Here is a 22626-nt window from a genome sequence, read left to right as displayed (position 1 = left end):
ATCCTGGTCAGCAAAGCTGGTAGGTATTCTGTGGTGATGCATAGTTGTATCAGTTGCATAGAGCTCTGGACTGGTCTTTTTAGGCAGATGGCTATGACCATGTTTCCTTACTATAGCTTGGTTGACATCTGTTGGTTTTTCCTATGGGTTTGGTTTTGGTTTTTTTGGGGGTGGGAGGGCGGGGGGAGATGTTGATTGAAAAACATGGTTTTGAGAGAGATTATCTAACATTTGCCGGCACTTTGATCACAATGCACAAGTGCATGAATACAATGTTTTTAACTAGCATTTGAGTTGTATTGTCTCTCATTTTTAAGACAGTGTGCCTTAGCAGCGCTGAATGACGTCCGACAGTACCTCAGTGAAGAAAACGGGCACGTGGCAGTAAGTTTCTTGTTGAAAATGCATTCTTGAGATGCTTCCCTACAAAACAGTGTGTGTCTGCTGGATAATACACAGCCTGAGTAATATATTTTCAGTATATCAGATTTTTTTTTCTTTGGGGGTTGTACGTCATGCCTTGATGCTGAAGTGAAAGGACCGCTTAAGTTCAGGTTGATGATGCCATATTGAGCAACCACCTTTGTGATTTGAGGAGTCAACTGAGGAGAGGGCAACACTAAGAAGAATGTCCCCCTTCTCTCCACACTATATAATGTACACATCTGGTTGCACTTGTGTTTCTATAGTGTTTCAAATGAAAGGTAAAGACTTACTGAACAAAAAGCATCCTCCCTCTCTCCCTGTCTCCCTGCCTCTAATTGTCCCTAGGTCTTTGATGCTACAAACACAACTCGAGAACGCAGAGAAACTATTTACAAATTTGGTGAAGAAAATGGATATAAGGTGAGCCAAAAGCAAAGGAGTTCTGAGCTAATGCCTGGACAAGTAAGGCAGTGATAGTTTTGCCCTTATCTGTACTGCGAGTTAAGAAGTGCACTGGCATAAGCCACATCCTTCCTAGATGTTTAGTCAGTAGTGCATTTTGTGTTCTCAAGCATTGTTTGTTATTAAAAGTCACCCAGTCCTCATTTTTCTCATCTTTAATGTTTGTACTGTTTGGCACTGATCTTTTATGCTATGTCTTCAATTCTGTCATCTTGGACCTGTAGTTCTGAGCATACTTTCAGCAAGAAGTGTTTAAAATATGGATGTTAGGGCAGTTCAGAATTCTGTTGCAGAAACACATAGGGAATTCTGTCTTAGTTCTGTACAAAGCAAAAACTTTCTGTAGTTTTCTGCCTTCTCTCCAGGATTGTTTTACATTTAGCTATTCTCCACTAATCTTTCACTTCCTCTAAACTTGAGTCTCCATAAACATTTGAGACAGCAAAACACAAACCTCTTTTTAAAATAGGCTACCCTGTTAGTTGAAAGGCTTCTAGATTATTATTTCAGAAGCATTAGTTACTGTTTGTGTGGCTGAACTTGCATCCTGTGCATTTATTTCTTCCTGTTCCATTCTAAATTTTTCTCACTGCAAAATTTTTCCACTTAAAAGGATTTTTGAGGAAAAGAGTATAAAGCCTGATGCTTTGGGAATGGTAAGCCCACAGTTTCTGATGAGAGGGTCTGGAGAAACTGTCTGAGTGAATGAGGGAAGTTTAACGCATGGCTCTGTTAAAAGGGGTTAGCATGAAAGTGGTGAACATGCTGCTTTTGTGTGTTAGTCTCCAGAGGCGTTTTAATGCATTTTACTTCTTCCTTTCTTCTTTGCATGTGACTTCCCATTTGGACTGAAGACTTTTTTTGTTGAGTCAGTATGTGTAGATCCAGAGGTCATTGCTGCAAACATTGTGGTGAGTATAGGAATGTTTGCTTCAAGTCCAGAGGTTTAATGTAGCTAAGTATTTTTAGAAGTACATTATAAGGACTTCCAATAGCAAAAAAAAAACCATTAAACCCCATTAATGTAACATTTCCATTTATTTACCTGTCCATGTGTATTCTAACTCAGCATTTTAATTCTATGAAGAACAGTGTTTTTGCTTTACAAGTATTTTAATTAACTTCCAGAAAATAAGTTTTTGTGTTGTTTCTCCCTCTTCCTATCCCTTTAAACTTTCATTAAAAAGGGAAAGAAACTTCAGTACTATTCTCCTGTTTTTATTTTAAACAGCAAGTGAAGCTGGGTAGTCCTGACTATGTTGATTGTAGTAATGATGAAGCAACGGAAGACTTCATGAAAAGAATAGAGTGCTACAAAAACTCATATGAGACATTAGATGAAACTCTTGACAAGTAAGTGATGAAATAATACTGTGATCACAACTGGGTTATTTTAAGAGGTTTCCTTAGGGGATGGAGCATCTGCTGTTGGGAATCAGGGCTTTCTAGTCATGTTTTTTTAATGGCTTAAGGTCTCTTTCCTTTGCCAAAATAGAAAGTTGACTTTGGGGGTGTAGCCTGGAAGCTTGCTTGCTGGAGGAAAATTGGCTAACAAGTCTACCCTGGGACAATATTCTTTTTGATTTTCCCACTTGGGGAATGGTATGATTCTTCTGGGATAGAACCAGCATTTAGAAATTATTCCAGACTTGCTGTAGTGGTTGGTTGTTACTTGGTTTTGGGTTTGGTTTTTTGTTTGGGTTTTTTCTTCGTCTGTAGAGGAAACCTGAGTGATTTGTAAGTATAACTTCATTTGTTGACATGGTGAAGATGAATTCTGAACACGTTAATCTTAAATGTGTGACTTCTAGATTTCTTTATTTGTGCTTGCAATTATCCTGCAGATGCAGGGCTGTGAGAAACTTTCTTAACTAGATTATTTTCCCTCATGCCAAAGCATTCATCTGTTTTTTATTCACTTTCAATAACTGTAAGTAAGGTAGGGATGAACCATGTGAGGAAGAGCCCTGTTTTTCCTGCTACAGTCCAGGATTTCCGTGTGGAATTTTGAGCTACTCTCACACCAGGTGCTCCTGGCTTGTTTCAGGATCTGTGCTACAGAGAAGGCTGAGCTAAGTTTTAATGTAGTTGAGCGTAAGCAGTATGAAGCTGGTTCAGTCAGATCAGTTCATGCATGTAATTTCTGTGATGGACCTAATGGTTGCGACTGGGTGAAATAGTAATGATTAACTCCAATGAACCCTATCAGAGATGAAGTGATGATGCTTGCTTCTCATCACCTCCATTTGGTTTTATTTTAAGTTTTCTTGTTTCATTGTGGTGTGATGTCTCATGTTCATCCCTAAAAACCAATAGTGGTTATTTTCAGCTTATTAGATTTTTTTTCCTCCTTTAAACTAGATGCTACTCTGAAATCATAGCTCAGATGAGAAAGGATAAGCAGTGAAGATTGAAATTATAACCTGTCTGATGCTGAGAGAAGGTAGTGGTGGGGTAAATTACAATACTGGTAATAAATAGTTGTTGATAGAGTGGTTGCTAAAATGTCTTGCTTCAGGCTAGTCCCAGGTCCTTCTGATGCTGTAGTTTTTCTGGAAGTGTTAACTGAGATGGGTAAATAGTGACTGTGCCTTTTGGCCCCTGGGTGCAATCAGACAAATACTTGCTCTGGGGGAAGTGTTTGTAACCTGGAGAAAAATATCTAGTATGGTAAAATACCTGGCTATCTTACTGAAGCTACCACAGTTGAATGACCCCACTAAATCTTCCTTTCAGTGGGAGGGCTCTATTTTTCCAAGAGTAGCATCTAGTTTTGAGAGACAAAGTGCAAGAAAAGAAAGGGATGTGAGCAGCTTACACATGAAAGGAATAGAGTTCATCCTGTACCTGTGGAGTACTGCATTATTTCTTAGGACTAACACATATTCCATGGGTAACTGAGGATTTGCTTAATTGCTTTGGCCCCTTTGTTTTATCATGAGAGAGAGGGTGGGAAGATTGTGGTCCATGCTGATAGAAACTATGCGGAATCTTATGTATTTTTTTGTTTGCTTTTGAAAGGGATCTTTCTTATATTAAAATTATGGATGTCGGAAGGAGTTACCTTGTGAACAGAGTAATGGATCACATTCAGAGCCGGATTGTCTACTACCTCATGAATATCCATGTGACTCCTCGATCAATCTACCTCTGTCGACATGGAGAAAGTGAACTCAATCTGAAAGGGAGAATAGGAGGAGATCCTGGACTGTCTGTCAGGGGGAAAGAAGTATGTACCTCCTGAAGCAGTGTGACTGAGTTTTGTGCATATCTATGCATGTGTGCAGTCTGCACTGTGTAATTACAGCTTTCTTCCTCTACCCCCTTTTCCTCTTAACATGTTTAAGAAGGAGTTTTTAGTTGCCTGTGTGGGTAGGGGGAACTGGATGGACACACTTTGTGTGTTGTGATTTGGTATGTGCTCTTCTACCTGTCTGACATTCTGTTGGTTGAAATTCCTTTTTATCCTACAGCACAAAGCAGCTGTCAAGAGGGCTTTATTTTTTAAACTGTATTCTTGTAAAATTCTGACTTTTTGGGTAATTGAGAAGGTTCATGAGTTAAAGCTGAAAGAATTTCTGAAGATAAAGATGGGAGCTGCAGAAAACTTGTATTTTCCCTTTCCTGTCTATCTTTGCTTAATGGAATGTATTGTATTTGTATTTCATAGCAAAAACTTTGACAGAGCCTTTTGGAGAAGTTATAATGCATTTACAGAGGCTAGAGCCTGTGTATTCCAAACTGAACACAGTGTGTTGGCTCTGAGCCCTCATCCAGTGTCTTATGGTTTTTCTTTCAGTTTGCCAAAAGCTTGGCACAGTTTATTAACGAGCAGAATATCAAAGATCTGAAAGTTTGGACCAGCCAGATGAAAAGGACAATTCAGACTGCTGAAGCCTTGGGAGTGCCTTATGAGCAGTGGAAGGTTTTGAATGAGATAGATGCAGTAAGTTCTCTTTTCTAAATGTCTCATAAGTTGCTTTGTTTGCTAGGGATGAAGGAAGTACTTAATTTTGTAATGATATGCCTTTTATGGGATAGAAGGTCATTTAAGGTTGTTCCAGAAGCTGGAAAAATTGTCATTCATTCCTGTTAACAAGGCTAAACGTTTTATTAAATTTTGCCATAATTAATTTAGTCTTGGTTTGTCTTTCCCAGTAAAACATTCCCCTGTGGAAGCCACAATGCTAGAAAAGTTTTGGCAGGTGGGGGTTGCTAGTTGGCACTTTCCAGCTGCACCTGTAAAGAGTTATAAGCAGGTACGGTAGATAAAACATGACCTTGCTCAGTGACCTTGCTTGCCCGTATATGTTACTTCACTTATATAGGGCTTTAGTGATTCCTTCTAAACACATCTGAGTCCGAGTGTCCCGCTAATGATGCGCGGCAACTTTAAGTGTCAGAGTAACAAAATACAATTGTTAGTGGTTATTTATATATGGTTTTATTTAAGAGCGATACCTGCTTTTTGCACTGCTGGAAATACATGCTTTTAAATTATTTTTGTTTACCTATAGGGAGTGTGTGAAGAAATGACATATGAAGAAATACAGGAAAATTATCCCCTTGAATTTGCACTGAGAGACCAAGACAAATACAGATACAGATACCCTAAAGGAGAGGTATGCTATTTTTTGTCTCTTAAGGTGAAAGGTCTTTCTTGTCTTCTTGAATTCATGCATGCTGGCTTTAGGAAGGAAAAAAAATTAAAAATTAATAAAAAGGTTGTTGCTTTCTCCAGGGGAGAGTACATAGGTGCTTGCAAGGATTGAGCCCAGACCATTTAATTTGATTCAGGGCTTGAAAAGTAACACAGTAGATTTAGTAAAAAAACTGAGAGCTTTGATCTTGCGGACATAATTTCTATGCTGGTCCTGCAGTGATAAAGCAGGAAGAATGATTGAAAGGCTTCAAACTACTGCACATACAAACATACTGCCAAGACTGCGTTTTTCTATTCATTCTTCATGTAGATAATGGCTGTTTTGCATGCAGTTCTGGGTGAAATGCTAGGGAAATCTGTAGCCTCATTGGTCTTTCACTTTAATATACTCCACACCTCTGGGAAACTAACTTCCTGACAGCTTTTCTAAAGCAAACCCATTACAGTGCAGCAATTGCCAGATGGTCAGACAGCCTGTTTGTAGGTGCGGGCGACTTAGGATTCAGGGCAGCAAGGGCCGAGGAGTAATTGGACCAGCTGCTCTGCTGTTTGCTGTTTGTGTCATGAGGAAGTGGAGCTCTGAGGTCTTTCCTCAGCAGTCAAGAGTAATCACTCTAAGAGCAGCTTGTGGTAAGAGCAGTGGTCTTGCGGGTGTGACCCCTGTCTTACTAATGAGGCAGTCATTAAGCTGCAAAGTTCTCCTAATCCATTTGAACAAGGAGCGTTTGTTTTTCAAACTGATGCCATCCTCTAGGATGGGGACAAACATTTCAAACTGCCTCATCACCTTGGGTGATTAGTTGCTTTCCGTTGTTTGTCAGAGGCAGTTTCTCTGTCATGGGTAACAGTTGCAGGGGTTTGCACAGGCTCGCTGGAGACCACTGTGTTTCTCCTGCCAAGATCTGAATTAGCAGTGCCACTTCCCAATCGGCCAGCCCCCTTGCCTGCCCTGGGACCGGGGTGAAGGCTTTCTGCTGTGGTCATTCCCTGCCCTGCTGGGTGATATGCTGTGTTCTCAGCATCTGCAATGCATTATGCATTTTGGAAGTATTCTCTTTACTATGCACGTGAAAATTAACTTAAACACGCACGTGAGGAAATCCTGCTGTTCACCTGCAGCAGCAGATTCACTGTATACATGCTGTGCAGGACAGGTTGCAAGAGTAATGTGGCCTCCTTGCTTTGTGACTTTTGATGGGATGGTGGCTGCCGTCACCAGGCCAGTTCATTAAGCCCATAGTTTGTTTTCAAAGGGCAGCCTGAACAAGTCAGGCTTTGTGAACTGTATGCTAACTGTAGGCTGGCCTTTCTAGATCTTTTGCTTGGAAGGGAGATGCTTTTGAAGATGAGGTATGGAAAATAATGTGCAAGACTTAACCTGTACGTTTGCAGATGCTGTAAATGAAATTATAGGAATTTTGTAGAAATTCTTGATCGTATCAACTAATTTAATAAAGGTTTTCCATAAGGGAGCTATATTTTGTTACATGTATCTTCTTTGATAATCTGGAAGACTTGGACTGTGTTCTTAATTTAAGGAAAGTTATTACTACAGTATTTGCGCACTAATATAACATTTAGAAGATGAGTAATATGAAAGTAAGATCCACTGTATATACATACACTGTTCAAAGAGTTTTCCCCTTTTTACTGTGCTGTGTGTTTCTCCTCCCTGCCCAGTCCTATGAAGATCTTGTTCAGAGACTGGAGCCAGTAATTATGGAACTTGAAAGGCAGGAAAATGTGCTTGTCATCTGTCACCAAGCTGTCATGCGATGTTTGCTTGCATATTTTCTTGACAAGCCTGCAGGTAGGTCTTCCTTGATGTTACAAATGGTGTATTTTTTGAAAATTTACTGATTAAAGTTCCAGACAATGAATTCTAACAACTTCCTTTATCATTAGAGGGTGGTTGTGCTAGGCAAGTACCCAAGTGAAGTTTTTTTGTATTTGACCTACCCGTGTTACTTCGTGGGTGATTTTTATTGAGCTGGTTCACACCTGAAAGGCTGTAATGGTTGTTTTTCTGTAGCTGTTAGAATAGCAGTGCTAGGGAAGAAAACAGATACACTGTCAGATAAAGAGAGACTTTTAAGTGGTTGACCTATAACATAATAGAAAAGCTAAGTGCTTTTGTAATCTGTATTTCATGCATAATTTGTTGTTTAATTTCACAGAACAGCTGCCTTACCTGAAGTGCCCGCTGCATACTGTCTTAAAGCTAACCCCGGTGGCTTATGGTGAGTAGTACTAAGTATATGTAATGTATAAGTAACTGTACTGTTACTTACATCGGTCATCAGTAAAGTTTGTGAAAACACAAACTTTAAATTAAAACACATTTTTAATTTATTTTGTTATAAAAGAGAATTGAACAAGTAGGTTTGACATTGCATGTATGTCTGTACAGCTTTGCTAGAATCAATGAATCCTTTGGTTTACATTTGCTTTGCATTATACCAGAAATTACATAACTATCAGCGAAGGCCTGAATCTACCAGTGGCTGTAACTGCTAGTGGACCATTTTCTTTTGTACTCTGTTCATATGCTATTTGACTGATTCCTCTGGCAAAGCTGTGGCATTTACACATGTCTGGTACAGTAAGATCTCAGTTTTTATTGATGTATTTGAAGGTATTGCTGTTTAGAAGACAGGCAAATTCACATTTATGTAGGCTTATCTTAAAAAGGGTGTTCCTCCTGCCCTTACATAACTTTGTTCTTTTTCCTGAAGTATTTGTTCGCTGACCTTCATACTACCACGAGAACCTACCTTGTTTGGTGGTGGTGGTGGCGTGCATTTGTCAGCAGCTACTATCAGTGCTTAGCTCACAGGTAGTAACTGAGATTTGCCACTACCTTGCAGGGTGTGGGTTGCAACGTGTACTTCTTGAGTTTTAGGCTGATTGCTAATTAAGTTTTGTGTGTGTTTCAACCTCAGCTTAACATGTACCTGCTCTTAATTTTCTTTAAGTGATGGCTTAATTATATCTTCTGATATCTCACCAGACTTCAGAAGATTATTTATAGTCAGAGAAGTATCTGCCCAGCTTACCAGGAAACGGATTGCCAAAAAATACTAGTCGAGTTATTAGTCAGAAATGCAAAGCTGTCTTTGATTATCAGTTTTGAAAAATAGCAATCTAGACCTGTACTTCGTTTTTTGTTAAGTTTCAAATAGAGTTGAGACAAAGTAAATAGCTGTGACACCGTGAAATCAGTCTGAAGAGATTTTTGTCATTTAATTACAGTAATAACTGCTTATGCTTTGGTGCCATCTGGTGTTCCTAGCCTTGTATGACAATCTGGGGTTGTGAAAATATAGATTTAGAATAGCTAAAACTTTTTTTTTTTTGAGGTCAGTGTTTGGAAACTGGATTCTCTTGATTTGCTAGTCTCTGCCTGTTTCTGCAGAGGGGTTTTTGTTTCAGGATGGTGGTTTGTTTTTTTTCATGGGAAGTTGGGTGACTTAATGAATTTTAAGAGTGCCTGGATGTTTGCAGTGTTTACTCACCCACTAGATGAGAAGAAAAAGAAGTGGTATGAATACTGTCCTTGTCTTTTTGAATTCAATGAAAGAAATGCCATGTTTTTTAAGTGTTTGATATGTATGCCCGATTAGCACATTTTAGTCGACCTACTTTTTGGAATTTGACCACCTGAAAATACAACTGTGTAAACTACTTATACACTAATATGCTATATCATTGTTTCAAGTTAATGTGTCACTTGGCTCCAGTGAGGCAGGATGTAGGGTCAAACATGGTGTGTTTAATACCTTCCAGCTAATCCTGTTCTGGGATAACACCACCCTTAGGGGTTTGCTCTTCCTGGTGTTTGAAACTAGCATCATTCCCACCCTGCACGTCTGATCTTTAGTAGGGAAACATCTGTTACGGCCTGACTGTGGGATTAGGATAAATTAGACTTTTACCCAACAATCTAGTATAGCGGTGGTCTGCGTGGGAGTGCACAGGAACGAGAAACTGCGTCTTGCTGTAGGTATGAACTTGTGCATTGGAAATTAAAAATGGGTTGGGAATATGCATGTTGTAATTACTGTGGAGTAGGTCATGTCCCTTTAGTTTATATTTAAAGCTTTTCATACGACTTTTTTTTTCAGGTCTTAAACTCAACTAGCAGTAAGGACTGAGAGGTCTCTGGAAATGTATAACCAGTCCTTAGTAATGGCCAGCATCAAGGATCCGAGCTTGCTTTTGCTTGGTGCCAGGGGTGGCAATGGGTCTGTGAACAGAAGGATGACTGGTATACTCTTCCAGTGGGAGATGTGCACTTTTCCCCCTTTAAATCTGTTTTCTTGTTCACTGTTTCTCTGAGTGCTGGCCCTCAGGCAGTGTTGGCTCACAGTGTTCATGACAGATGGTTTCTCAGAATAGCCTTCCTTAAAGGAAGGCAAATATTTGCCTTACTAATTTTTTTTTTAACTGCAGTAGCTCTTTGAGAAAAGGCTAAAATCACCTTTTCCTGTCATTTAGCAATTCTATGGAGTGTGTTACGACTTTAGGGAATAAGTGAGCAGAAAAATCTGAAAGCCTGTTTGTGATAGAAGATGGACTCTGTGGTATGTCAGAGGAATTTGACAATTAATGTTGTGCATGGTAGTGGTAGCTTATAAAAGTCATGTTCGTGTGAGATATGGCAGTGTTTGGTGGTCAGCTATTGCTTAAAATGGTGTGGCCACAGCGTATTGAGCAATTATAATTCTCCAAGTGGGTGAGTTTATACTACCTGAGTAATAGTTGTCTCTTTTGACTGTTTTAGTTTTTCTTGCTCTCTGGAGTTTTCCATTTTTGGGTGAAAAGGAGAAGCTGCTTTTCAGAAGACAAGTTTAAAGTTCCATTTATCTGAGGGGTAAAAACTCTGGTTTGCATATGTAGAGGAATAGGGTTGCTAACAACAGGCAGTGTACCTTCTCGTAACTGTTTTCATGTTCTAAAAAATGAGAGCAGCATTCATCTTCTGTATTGCAATGAAATTCTAAGAAGTCTAGGATGTTTAAAAAACTAAAAAGATACAAATAAGAACTTGCTGAACGAATGTTATTGACGTATGTTTAAAAATGGGAATTTGTTTCAAATAAAATAATGATAAAGCTAAGGTGGGAAGAGGAGATGGATTATCACATTGAGAATAATGTTCATCCTGGTGGAATAGATTAATTTCATTAGCTTTAGCTATTCAGAATTTGGGAAACTAGTATAAATCAGAAGGGGGAAGTGATTAACCTTCACCAACTCAAAATGGCATCTTTACTATAATGTCATTTTTAAAGCAGACCAATTCTAAAAATGTGTTTTCTGTCAACAGGATGTAAAATAGAATCTTTATTCCTGAATGTTGAAGCTGTAAACACACACAGAGATAAACCTGAGGTAAGAATATTATTCAGATCAGAGAACTTGGCGTAATATACTGTCTGCGCTGATTTCCATTATCCTTGTGGTTAGAAGTGATTTGATGACTCAGCTGACCATATTTAATTTTACATATCGAGCTTTACTACCAGTTTGCAGGGGGAGGGGATGGATCCTTTCTATTGAGCAAATATATCTGGCGTACGAGCTCTAGCCGGAGTAGTTTATCTTCAAAAAATGAATGAGGATTTAGATTGCTACTGTATCTTCAAAAACTGTATAAAGTTCTTCCAGGCTTTGTCATTCAGTAGAATTAAGGTGTAGTCAAAAAGTACATTGTTAGGAATGCCACGCTTATTTTGGATGGGGTAAATAATGAAATCATCAGCTTTTTCATCACCGCAATCGTTGCTGTATGAAAAAGAGGAATTGACGATGCCTCCTGTGTTTTCAGACAGAGCTGGGGAGGAAGGCTAGGTCTTGGGATACAGCACAACAGCTGAGGAAAAGGAGGTGAGATGAGGTGTCAGGCCATGGCAGCTTCATACTCTCCCCAAGTCGGGCAGGTGGTTCTGTGTGCTCCTAAGGGTTGACATGAGCTTAGGGTGATTCTGCTGCTTGCACAAAGCTCTTCCATTGCCGCATTATGAAAGTTATGTGAAATGGGTCATGATTAAAAATTTCTGGTTCCATTACAGATCCTCATGCTAATGCTACTAGGTGCCTTGCTGAGGTTATGAGCTGACCATACTGGTGAATTAAAAGTCAGTTTGATAATGTGAGAAAAAAAGGGCTCTTTGGTGGTTTTCAGTACAGTGGTTTATGATGAAAAGGAATATAGTGATAAATGTATTTATATGTGTATGTTCAGGATGGCAAGTGATGCAATACGCCTCACTTATCTGAGGGTATGCATTTGTGGCATTTGTCCAGGATTCATGCTGGAGGGGTCTGCAAGAAGTTTTGTTTTAATGACTTGGGTATTCCGAGTTCTGACAATACTGACTTTTGGTCGTTCATAGCCAAGACACTTTCTATTAGATAGTTGTACTGTGTATTTCCTCTCTCTTCCCCTTTCTCCTTTGTCATTCTGCTTTACCACTTTTGTGGCTTAGTTTGGCTTGTTAGGTTTAGGAAATCCATTCTGTTTTCACAGTGCCTAAAAGGAGTTGGAGAAGCATGGTGAAAAAAGATGAGGATGTCTTAGAGCAGGTGTTAGGTTATATCCATGTTAAATAATGTAGATCGACCGAACATTTTTAGTTTGGCTGTTGAAATATTGGTGCTGAATTTACAGCTTGCTAAAGTGTCTTGGAAATTGCTGTTGGAAATACAGCTTTTGTAACTGAAGGTGTTTATTCTGAGTGGGAAAGCTCCGCCTGAATCACCAAGAGACTATTACATGTAGCAAGTGATGTGGCCATACTGATGTTGGTGTTGGGTGGTCGTGTTTCAGGTGCGTATAGAGGATCATGCAGCTAGTTAAATTGCAGTGGGCACAAAGCTGTTGATTTAGAACAGAAATAGATTGAGTTAATGATTTTTTTTTTTAAAAAAGGAGCAGAGGCATTTTTATTAAAAAAACCCTCACTCTTCTCCCTTTGTCCCCAAAGAAACCCAGAAGAGTGAAGTATGGATGATGATATACTGTTCATTTAGTAGGGCTGAGTGAAGCACTAAGTTATTCCTGTCTGCATTTAAATGCTGCTCAAAGGGCTATGAAAATTTCAAAAGCTTTCATTTACATCACCTACAAACAACGTTAATTACTTTGTAAAATTAAATTTTCAAATAGTCAATTGAAGTCAAACTGTTTAATTAAATACAGTGTCACAGATACCACATTGTTAAACAATGAAACTATTTGATTGAGAATTGCCCAGTGTGCTGTTCTGTGCCCCCACAAGTAATTTGTAGTCATGTTTCAGAACATTGCACTCAATCCTTTTTGGCTTTGGCTGAAAGCATCTATTTTCACATTGCAGAATTGCAGGCAAAGCACTGGAGTATTTGTTTAAAGTATGTGTAAACTTCATTGTATGACAAGGATTTGCCTGAAGTGAATTTGAAGCCTTGTGTTTGTCAGCATTGTAGTGACTTCAGTTCCTGACCTTTTCAAATGAAGGGGTCTATAGTCTTTGTACTGAAAATAATTCAGGGGAATTACTTTTGCTCTTTCTTTGGTCGCCTCTTTGGGCCAGAAAACAAGCACTGGTAAAGTCTCTACTTCACACCTCTGTCTTAGGCTGTGACTGACAGATAGGGAGAGAGCTTGTAGCACAAACCCCAGATCTCTTTTCTGATTTTGTGGGTGGAAGGAGAATGGGAGATGTTACTGGACGCTGAGTTTGCTTACCACAGTGTAAAATAAATAAGACTCAGGAAGCTGATCAGCGCAAAGTTTGAAGAATTGGCAATGATTTGGCCTAAAATGGGACAAATCTTGGATCAAGGTCTTGGAAGGAAGTTCAGAACAGTTTATCGTAGTCTGCTTTCTTGGTAGAAGGGAGAACACTAACTGCATGGTCTTTGGGACTTGCATAAGGTTGTACCTTGGCAGGTGTGATTCCTGAGCCTGGTTCCACACGGCTGCACTCCAAGCTGCACTTCCTAGGGCGAGTGTTCGCCTGTGCTGGTGTTTTTGTTTTGTTTGGCTTTGAATAATTTGCTGCACTGAATGTCTTTCCTCCCCCCCCCCTTTTCCTACAGCCTCTGCAAAATGAGGTGAGACCTAGTTGGTGTGATTAGTCTTAAATGGTTAAGGTGTCTGGGGAAAGGTTTTTTTCTATTTTGTCAGATGTAGTACATTGCCTATAACAAACAAATGTTAAAGTCTTCCCTTGGGAAAGAAATATATGGCATAGTTCATAAAAGCACTGAAAGTTGCTTAATGGATAGGCGTGTATGTGCTGAAGCATGTGTTTAAGTGGATTCCTGCTTGGGCCTGTAAAGGACTTCCTCCTAGACATGAATGACTTGAGCTTTTGGTAATGTTATCAGCATGGGATCAGTGATTACTGTAAATATGTTTTCCTGCTGTCTAGCTCTGGGACATCAACCAGCTGTCAGTCTGCTGCATTCTTGGGGTGGGGGGGTTTGAAAAAAATCTCTGCTTTTAAATAAATGCAGCTGTGTACTTGTGAAGGAATCTGATTGGTGTTTTTGTTGCTCTTACTGCTGCATGATAAATATTCTCCTCTGTATTTTTATTATTATACAGAATGTAGACATTTCCAGACCTCCTGAGGACGCTCTTGTAACAGTCCCTGCTCATCAGTGAATCCTGTGTGCTGATCAACTATCGAACTTGGGGTGCTGTTTTCATCCTACTACTTCAAAATAAATTGAAAAACTAATCATTCCAATCACTTTGAAATAAAAAAGCCCCACCCAAGCCAAACAACTCAAAACCCAAACCCAAATGTCTGTATAACACATGACTTGAAAAAATTATCAAATCACAATAAAAGTGTATTGCACTGGTTAATTTATCGTGGATGAGTTATCAAACATTGATTGGCTGTCACTGGAATGCTGTTTTTGTAAATTGCTATAATTTAAAGATCCTGCAGCATTAAGCTTTATTGTAACAGCCAGCAATCATTTATTGTTAGTTGCAGTGTGTTTATTGACAGAAGCCATGAAACACAACATCCTGTGGGAGAGAGAGAGTTTAAGTTTGTTTTCTAGGCACCAGTGTCATCTATTTCTGTGCCCTTGGGAGTGATTGGACTGCTATGTAGCATAAGATAACAATCCATAGTTACTCTAAAACCTTAATCCTGCTGATCCATAGCTCTAGAGCTCTAGATGTGCTAATTAATGATGTGCTGTTTGAAAAGGGTAGCAAGTTTTCACTTGGTTCCAGAACAGTTATTCAAGGTGAACATATATAAATGTTTTTAATATATGACTTTTCTTAACAGCTGTTCTGCATTAACTGGGCTTTCAGGTTTGCCTGCCAGCAGAAGTAACTTTAAATTTCCTCTTTTCCTGCTTCTTGTACGGACGTGGGTGATCAGCAGATGTTTACAGCTCTGCTCCATGTGCTTTGTACTCAGATTTTATCTGTAGGCTACAGTAAGCAGTGTTGACCATTTCAGAACATGGAAAAAGAGTTAGCATGATGGTTTTGTAGCTGAGTTGTGACTCCAGTAGGCGCGGGATCTCAAACAGGGTATGCATCCTTTGCTGTAATTCAACAGCAAAACCTTCCATGGGCTGGAGAGGACTGCAGCTTGTTTGGGATGTGGTGCCATGCCTTGGCTCCTTTCTCTGCAATGTTATGGTGGCCAAAATGCGACAGTGGGAGGCATCTGTGCCACTGAAGCAGCTTTGCTTAGGTAGCATCAAGTCTGGGAAAGGCAGAAAATCATCAAGTCCTGGAACTGCCTTCTGAGGGTCAGGGGAGTCTTTTAGTCTTGGAAGTAAGCAATAGTGGTGTGCTGTGGAAAGCTTTTATCTGCTAGGTTTCTCAGGTGGTACATTTTTCTAACAGCAGGATTTTGGAATAAAAGTGTTACATATCTTCATTTCTAAAATTACATTCAAGTTTTCAGAGGTTTATAGCAATCAGGAATGTCTGATACAACGAAATAACCTCCTGGCCAGAGAGCCTCCCGCTGTACCACTTGGTATTTAGTTAAACCAATCTTGCAGGGTAGGCTGGGACTGAGGGAGCCCAGATTATTTTCCTCTCTCTGTCACGACCGTGATGTGGAAGTGTTTTATCATTTTTCCTTGTTTAATTGCCTCAGCCTCTTGGCATGTGCTTTGCCATGAAAAATGCCACAGAGGAGGAGATCTGAGCTTGCTGTACCTGCTTGCACATTAATTAGCGAGTTGGGTTGCATTTACCTGATAGTTGAAGTGCCATCCTTGGGAGGTCTCAGGGACACTGGCCGTAGTTGGGTGCTGAGAAACCACACTGAGATGGCTTGGAGTGCTGTCACCTCCACAGGCCACAACAGAGGAAATACTGTGCAAATTTAAAGTAAATGCATTATGGTTTTGATGGAGCCAAAATCTGCACAGGCATCTGCTGTGGAAAAACTGAGTTTTGCTGCTTGAAAAAGGATGGCTTGGGCTGTCAGAGGAAACGGAGGGGGAAGATGGAAGGGGCAGGAACTTGGCTGGAGAGGAAAGTGGGGCTTGCCTACTTTGTGGCCACTAGAGGCTGCAGAGGGAGGGGATGCGGCAGAAGGGCCCAGGACCTTCCGTCCCTGCCAGGTGCTGCAGCCTGATTTCCTGGGGCTGCGGCTCTGTGGTGCTTTCTTTGCTGAGCATAATGCTCATTGTGCTGATGCGTGCAGCGGAGTGAAGTGGATGTTTAAAAGCAGTTTTGCACTCTAAGGGGTCTCCTATTACAGCAGGATTGCTTAATAGTCCTTTCTGGCTTATTTTCTTAGTAGAAGAAAGGCCTGATGCTGGGTGGGAAGCAGCAGTGACAGTTTGTGGCACAGCTCGCTGAGGGAAGGCTGGATTTTTTATATTGTGCTGTTTATTTCTATATTTATGCCTGTGCTGGTTCTTTTCCATAGAGGCTCCTCCTTTTCCCTAGAGTAGCCTTCCTGCAAAATCTTCCTGTCTTGCTGGGAAGATTACATGTAGCTAACCAAACTGAAATGGCAGGCTCTGGCCTGTTTGGAAACCCATAGCACTTTGTTTCTGGGGGAGGCTCTGTTCTACAGGAAAAAAAAAAATGTGCAAAGCAAGGAGTATAATGAGGAGAGGAAGAACAGTAGTGTAAGAGTGTATTTGAGTTAATGTGTGTGGTGAGAGGGACCCTTGTGGGTGAGACCACTCCTGCCCCAACGAGTGCTCTGGAAGCCGCGAGCCCCTGCCCGGGCTGACAGAGGGAGGGCCCATATGCCTTGGAAGAAATAGTATTTTAAAAAGGGGTGTGTGTGTGTCTTACTCCCACTCCTGTGTTTCCCAGGCTCTCCAGACCTTGTTGCTGCTGGTGTGTGGCAGTGGTATTGCTGTTCCCAGGACGGTGGTTTGTCCAGGTGTGCTTTGGTAAGGCAGCACTGAATGGTTGCAGGGATACCTTTTGGTGCCAGAAGTGAGGCTAAAACCTCAGTCGCCTTTTTGAGCTGCAGCACAGTTCTCACTGTGTACCTTTTCTCTCTCAATGCCCGTGGCTGGTCTGGAAGCAGGTACAATCCCAGCTGCCATTGTCTAATCTGAAGTGATTCCTATGAGTAAGAATCCATTTGCCATTAATGAGGGTGTTAGTCCCATTCTAAGCCTCAGTTCATCTGGTCTTGTAGTTGGTATTCTGTTTGGCTAATAAACCCTAGGGGGTGTGTGTATGTTAGAGTTTATCCCAGACAGTTTTCTTTCGTCAGTGTGACGGCTCAGTGTGCTTCACTTCTGCAGCCCATTCTCTTTCATGTTTTCCTAAATTAAAGCATTTTCTGGTTTCAACTTTCTTGACTGCGTATTGACATTCCCTCTTGGTTCTGTCTCAGTTGTTAAGATGCTGCTTTCATCTGATACCTCTCATTGGGTTAAATAAGCTGTATCTTCTGCCTCGTCTGTCTTGACTATCTTGTTTCCTTTTAGTTTCATGTTACGGCTGTCTAGTTCTTGCTGCTTGTGGACTAATTTCAAGTACCTCTGGATTCCTGCATATTGATGCTCCATTTCATGCTCCATTTAATTTTCTTTGAATCAACATCAGATGCTTAGCTTAAAAGCGTTCAGCCAATACTCTCGGAGTGCCTGTGGAGACATCTCTGCAGTCCCAAGGAGTTTCTGGGTGTGTTGTATCTGTTGCTAAGAAAAATACAAACAAATGGCAGCATGTTTTCTTGTAGTTTTTTTTTTCCTTGTAGTCATCCAGAATGTGACTTCTTTTGCCACCTCCTCATGTTCTTAGACGGATGCTTTCTGTGTGTCCTGTGCTTCAGAAGAGGTGCAACCTGTAGAAGCTTCTTTCTGAAATAGGGTTGTCGCTTTTCTTTCCTTCAAAGAGAGAAGTCAGGAGCAGTTGGGCAGCACGCTGGTGCGTGCAGAGATTTCCAGGACTTGGACGACTGTGCCCAGTAGCGTTTGTGCGTGTGTTCTCAGAAACCTTTGTGGGGGATGTTCACGGTGGAAAAGGGTGATTTACCCAAGGGCTTGAAGGCTGATGAGAAAGGAAAGGGCTGACGCCAATGTAGGAGAATTGGTAAGGGCAGAAGTGCTGATAGCACACTTCAACCTCCAAATCAAATCCAGTGCTGCTTGTTTATCTCCGGTTTTTGTAAGAAATGGCTGAAAATCCTAGAAACTGGGGTTGGGGAGGGGAATTACTTACTTTTTAAGTTGATGTATTTTGATGGATGGAGTTGTGTGTGTGCTGTTGGAGAGCACGTGCTGAGAATCCCCTCGCTGTGTGCTAGTGTGGCTCTCCCTTTCCTCAAGTTGCACCGAAGAGACTTGTTTTCAAAGTGAGCTCTAATAAATGTGGTTATAAAACCACTGAAACATTATCTGATGTCAGCATGACATCTGCCAACATGCCTATGTATCCTGAAGTGCGTTTAAGTTACCAGCTCTCTAGCGAGTTACTCAGAGCCCTTGCAGTGACTTAGCTGCTTACAAAGAGGATCAGAATTAGCTTTACAGCTGTGGTGTTAAGGAGTCATTTCCTGGAGTGTGCTTAAAACAGGGAGAGGTGGGCTCCTCTCCCCCCAGATTTTATCAGTTCCTGTGTGGTTTATGGCCTTTGCATGGTTCTGTTTTTTCTTACATTATATGCATAAAGACTAGAAGAGATAGTGGATTAGAGAAATATGGCTAAAAACAGTGGTTAAAAGAAAAATAAGTCTTAAAAACCATAACATTGTGACCTGCCTGTGGTGAACAGAGACTGATTGTCCTACCAGATCTGATGCAATACATGTCTTAGAAATGCTTTTTCACTGGCAGCAGCGCGCCTGCCTGCGTTCAGGTATCTGAGGGACTTGACCTCTGCGAAGCACATAGCGGCTGGGACAAGGTCTAAACCTGGTGTCTGACTTCTGCTCACAGCTGGGACCTTTTCTTGTGTTACAAAATATTTTGAGGAAATAAGCATTGTAGCTTGCTCGTCTTTTGCCAGTTGTAGTAGCTGTGTGTTAAGCAAAACTAAAGCTGACCATGAGGCCCTTGCTTTAAAATTTTTTTTGTCTTTAAATTTGCAGAATGTAGGTGTGGATCGGTCAAGAGAGGAAGCTTTGAGGACAGTACCTAACCACCTATAGCTCCGGCTCCTGGGGGCGGCAGCCCTTCCTCCATCCCAAGAGCATTAAGTAGTAGCTCAGGTCCAGGAGAATGGAGAAGGCATCGCTGAGCCCCGAGCGAGGTGGAACGAACGCGCCTCCCCTTCACTTCAAGACATTTCGAATGTGATTCAATTTCTTTGGAGAAAACCTGATAGTTCTGGATAACTCCCAGTGCCGAAAGGTATCAGTAAAAAGATTTATGGGAAGCATAGTAGAATTGGTTTTAGATTTTTTGTATGTAATTTTGTGCAGTTTCAGTGGTTTTTATTGTTCATCTGTGGATACTGCGAGATGGTTAATTGCCCGTGTCAATTTTACTGTCAGATTTTAACTAGATTTTCCTTTCTTTTTAAAGTGTTTTTCTAAGAGTTCCTCTTATTTTTACTGTGAATGATTGCCTAGAGTTACATGGAGGCTTTTGTGATGGCATATTTAATATAGGTGAAATTCTACATTTTGAGCATTGGAGGCTTCATGTTGCAAAACTACTTTAAATGGGCAAGGCTGTCAGCTCCGTTAGCTTCTGTGGTTTAAATTGAGCTTTGGTTTGCCAACCACAACGTAAATTTTTCTGAAATGGAGAGACTTTCACCTTGTAAAATAAAAGCATTAAAGCTGGATTTGCTACCTGAAAGATCTGCTGTTTTAGCAAGACTTCAAAGTTTTCTAGGCGCCAGCTGTGTTTTGGAGGGCAGTGAAAGACACAGTGTTAAGTGGTGGACGTGTGAGTATGGCGAGCAGCCCAGGTAATGAATTGAGAGAGACAGACAGACAGATATCCTTTCTGCTGCAGTTTCAGGATGAGTAGCTTTTCTGAGCCTGGAAGGGAGGGGGAAAAGGATTCAGACTGTCAAGGGCTGGAGAAGCTGCTTGTCTTAGTGCTGTGACTTGTTTTTTATTTTATTATTTTTTTAGACAATTTTTTGAATGAATTTCAACATAAAAGTATGTATTTCTCTTTTATAGCCACATTTAATATGTACATCAGGAAACAGTACAGAAAGGTTAGGTGGAGTTTAACCCTTCTAACAGCTCATGCAAGAAAAACACCAGGTAAATTGTGAGTTATTTTTAACATGGCACACCTGCCTTGGGTTTTTTGTGTTGTTTTTTTTAGCACCTTCCACCATGCCCATTCTTTGCTGCTCTTTTATACCTTGTGAAACTCCAGTGCTAAAAATGGAACTTTCTATGCCTGTTGAGGCCATGACCTTTTAACTGTCCTTAAATCAATGTGTATTTTGTATGTGTGCTACCAGAAAACAGAAGCACACTGCCAGCACTGTTGCTGGCTCTTAGTTCTGAACTGAGGAGAGCTATTCTTTCATAGTTGGACTGCGTTTTTTTTTCCTGAGGACTTCTGTTCAACTAATTGAGCTTTTACCAGGTATGTTGTTGGGGGGCTTTTGTTTGTGGGTTTGTTTTTGTTTTTCTCAATTCCCTTGTGTAATACTGGGCCCTCATAACATAGTTTTGCAGGCAAGGGCTAAATTGTCTTTTGTTTGTGCAGGGTTTATAAAATAACGTGCTGCTGTTGTTATTTGTTTTAATAAGCTAATTTCAGCAATATATGCAGCTCTGGAAGTAAGCCATACAGTATCGCTGGGTTCTGTTTCAGAAGAGGAGTGCATAGGGTGAGGAACGACCAGGAACACTTGCTTCAAGTGCTGCTGTCTAAAGCTTTGTGTGTGCGATCCATGTGTTCGGTAACGTGCGTTTCAGATCTTTATTAATTCAGCTGTGTCCGTAGCTATTGTGTGAGGAGAGAGACCACACAGCACCGCTCAGAGAATTTATTGATGCATAATTAACAAGGCCACCTTTGTGGCAGAAATGTAGAAGTAATTTCCCCTCCCGATGTGATGTGTGTCGAGCATGGGAAAGCCGGGCCGTGCTCCAGGCAGCCCTCGCTTCTCTGGCCTCTGCTGTCCAGCTGTGACCAGGAGTAGTGAAACAGCTTTTAAATTGAGAAAGTCAGAGTTTATCTGTAGTTATGGAGGGCAAATCCCAGGAGGCTGGGTTAGAAAAGAAGGGTTTTACCAGCAGACTACGGTGGTACTTTTGCTCAGACCTGGTTGCGGAAATGTGGTGGGAGGAAAGGTTTCCCCTAGGGAGGGTTGATCCCAGGGGCTGCTTCTCTTCACTAGCAAGCACAGCTTGAGGTGTCTCCCTTCTCTCCCTTTCTTTGTTACCTCTCTCAACTTTCAGAGGTGCTGTAAAATTCCTTGAGGCTAAATGTTTTATGTATAATAGGTATTTTTATAGCCTTATTTTGAAAATACTGTGATGAGTGTTTTACTAAGTGGGTGTTCAGTAAAAAGAATTGTATACAAGTGTAAATAAACTGTTATGCTGATACTTGAAGAGAAGAAAATCTGTAGTTGTCTGTTCTAGCTAGGAAGGTACTAACTCATTGACTGCATCCGACCCTTTGAGAGCAAGTGCAGACAAGGAATGTAGATCTGAAGTGAGTGATGGGTTCTCCCTGGGGTGTCACCACCTTTCTGGAAAGGCACCGTTAAGACTTGCAGATTGTCACTGTCTAAAAGCTGCGAATGTCCCCCTCCATCCCCCAACAGAACCGTCGCTGACAGGGGGGTGAAAACCCTCCTCCTGACTGTGTGGATTTGTACCCGTGTTTATTTTACTGCATTCTGACTCTTAAGGCACTTCCTAGCTCAGATGCAGTCTCTCAAATGGGACTAAACTGTCTTTTCTGACATTGTTGGCCTTCGTAATAATCTTTCAGACAAATGTAATCATTTGACCTTTGATCCAAGTAATAAAGATCAAATGCCACAAGGTGTGCTGATGTGTGTTTCTTTCCGTGTCCCCTTACAGCAGCTGAAGTGCCAGGTGAGTGTTCCTGCAGGTCAGCAGGTCCCACAGCTTTCGGAAGCATAGCTTGGTTAAGAGAGCTTATACACAGAATTAGTTAATTTACTCTGTTGATTGCTTTACTCTGACAAATAATTATAAAGTAACAAACTCAGTAACCGTGGAAGATGCTAGAAGAATGTGTTGAATAACTACAAGTGAAGATTTGCACGCAATGGAGGAGAAAGGTAAGACTTTATTAATTTTACCTGGTTATTGATATTTTAAGATTTGATCCACACTCTCAAAGCTACGCTGCTTCTGTACTGTCTTCCAAATGCTGCTGCTGTTTTGAGAAAGCTGAAAACCAACAGCAAAATGTTGCCTTCTAGTACAAATTTACACTTGTAGGTTAGGTAGATAGCATTGGTTTAGAATTAGGTAGTCAAATTTTCATGTCTTATTGATCACTGTGTACTCTTGGGTGGAAACCACTTGTATCTTCTTTGCAGGTAGGAGTGTTTTCTCCTGTTTTAACGCTACTGTGGATTTGTTTGCGTGGGAGGTGATTTCGTTTGGTTTAGAACTTTTAGGCTGCTTCCTGGGCAAAATTTGTTAATACCTCAGTCC

The 22626-nt window shown here is 40.8% G+C and overlaps 1 protein-coding gene across 7 annotated transcripts in view; it reads left to right on the top strand.

The window, feature by feature from the left end:
- The window catches only part of LOC104040032 (6-phosphofructo-2-kinase/fructose-2,6-bisphosphatase 4), a 48322-nt gene extending 26341 nt beyond the window's left edge, over positions 1 to 21981 (top strand). For 5 of the 7 annotated variants that reach the window (XM_064454059.1, XM_064454058.1, XM_064454055.1 and 2 more), the window contains 12 exons: positions 318 to 384; positions 772 to 846; positions 1743 to 1799; positions 2120 to 2241; positions 3910 to 4117; positions 4688 to 4834; positions 5406 to 5510; positions 7232 to 7361; positions 7729 to 7791; positions 10881 to 10945; positions 14148 to 14239; positions 19099 to 21981. In XM_064454059.1, coding sequence (XP_064310129.1) covers positions 2183 to 2241; positions 3910 to 4117; positions 4688 to 4834; positions 5406 to 5510; positions 7232 to 7361; positions 7729 to 7791; positions 10881 to 10945; positions 14148 to 14207 — 837 coding nt within the window. In that variant the 5' untranslated portion in view covers positions 318 to 384; positions 772 to 846; positions 1743 to 1799; positions 2120 to 2182 and the 3' untranslated portion in view covers positions 14208 to 14239; positions 19099 to 21981. The remainder of the gene's footprint in view (positions 1 to 317; positions 385 to 771; positions 847 to 1742; positions 1800 to 2119; positions 2242 to 3909; positions 4118 to 4687; positions 4835 to 5405; positions 5511 to 7231; positions 7362 to 7728; positions 7792 to 10880; positions 10946 to 14147; positions 14240 to 19098) is intronic. The other 2 variants (XM_064454054.1, XM_064454056.1) reach the window with 2 other exon arrangements.
- The last annotated feature ends 645 nt before the right edge of the window (positions 21982 to 22626 follow it).

The sequence above is a fragment of the Phalacrocorax carbo genome, chromosome 6, assembly GCF_963921805.1.
Source record: "Phalacrocorax carbo chromosome 6, bPhaCar2.1, whole genome shotgun sequence".
NCBI classification, from domain to species: domain Eukaryota; kingdom Metazoa; phylum Chordata; class Aves; order Suliformes; family Phalacrocoracidae; genus Phalacrocorax; species Phalacrocorax carbo.
The sequence above is the reverse complement of the archived record's forward strand: the minus strand, read 5'-3'. Positions and strand labels throughout refer to the sequence as shown.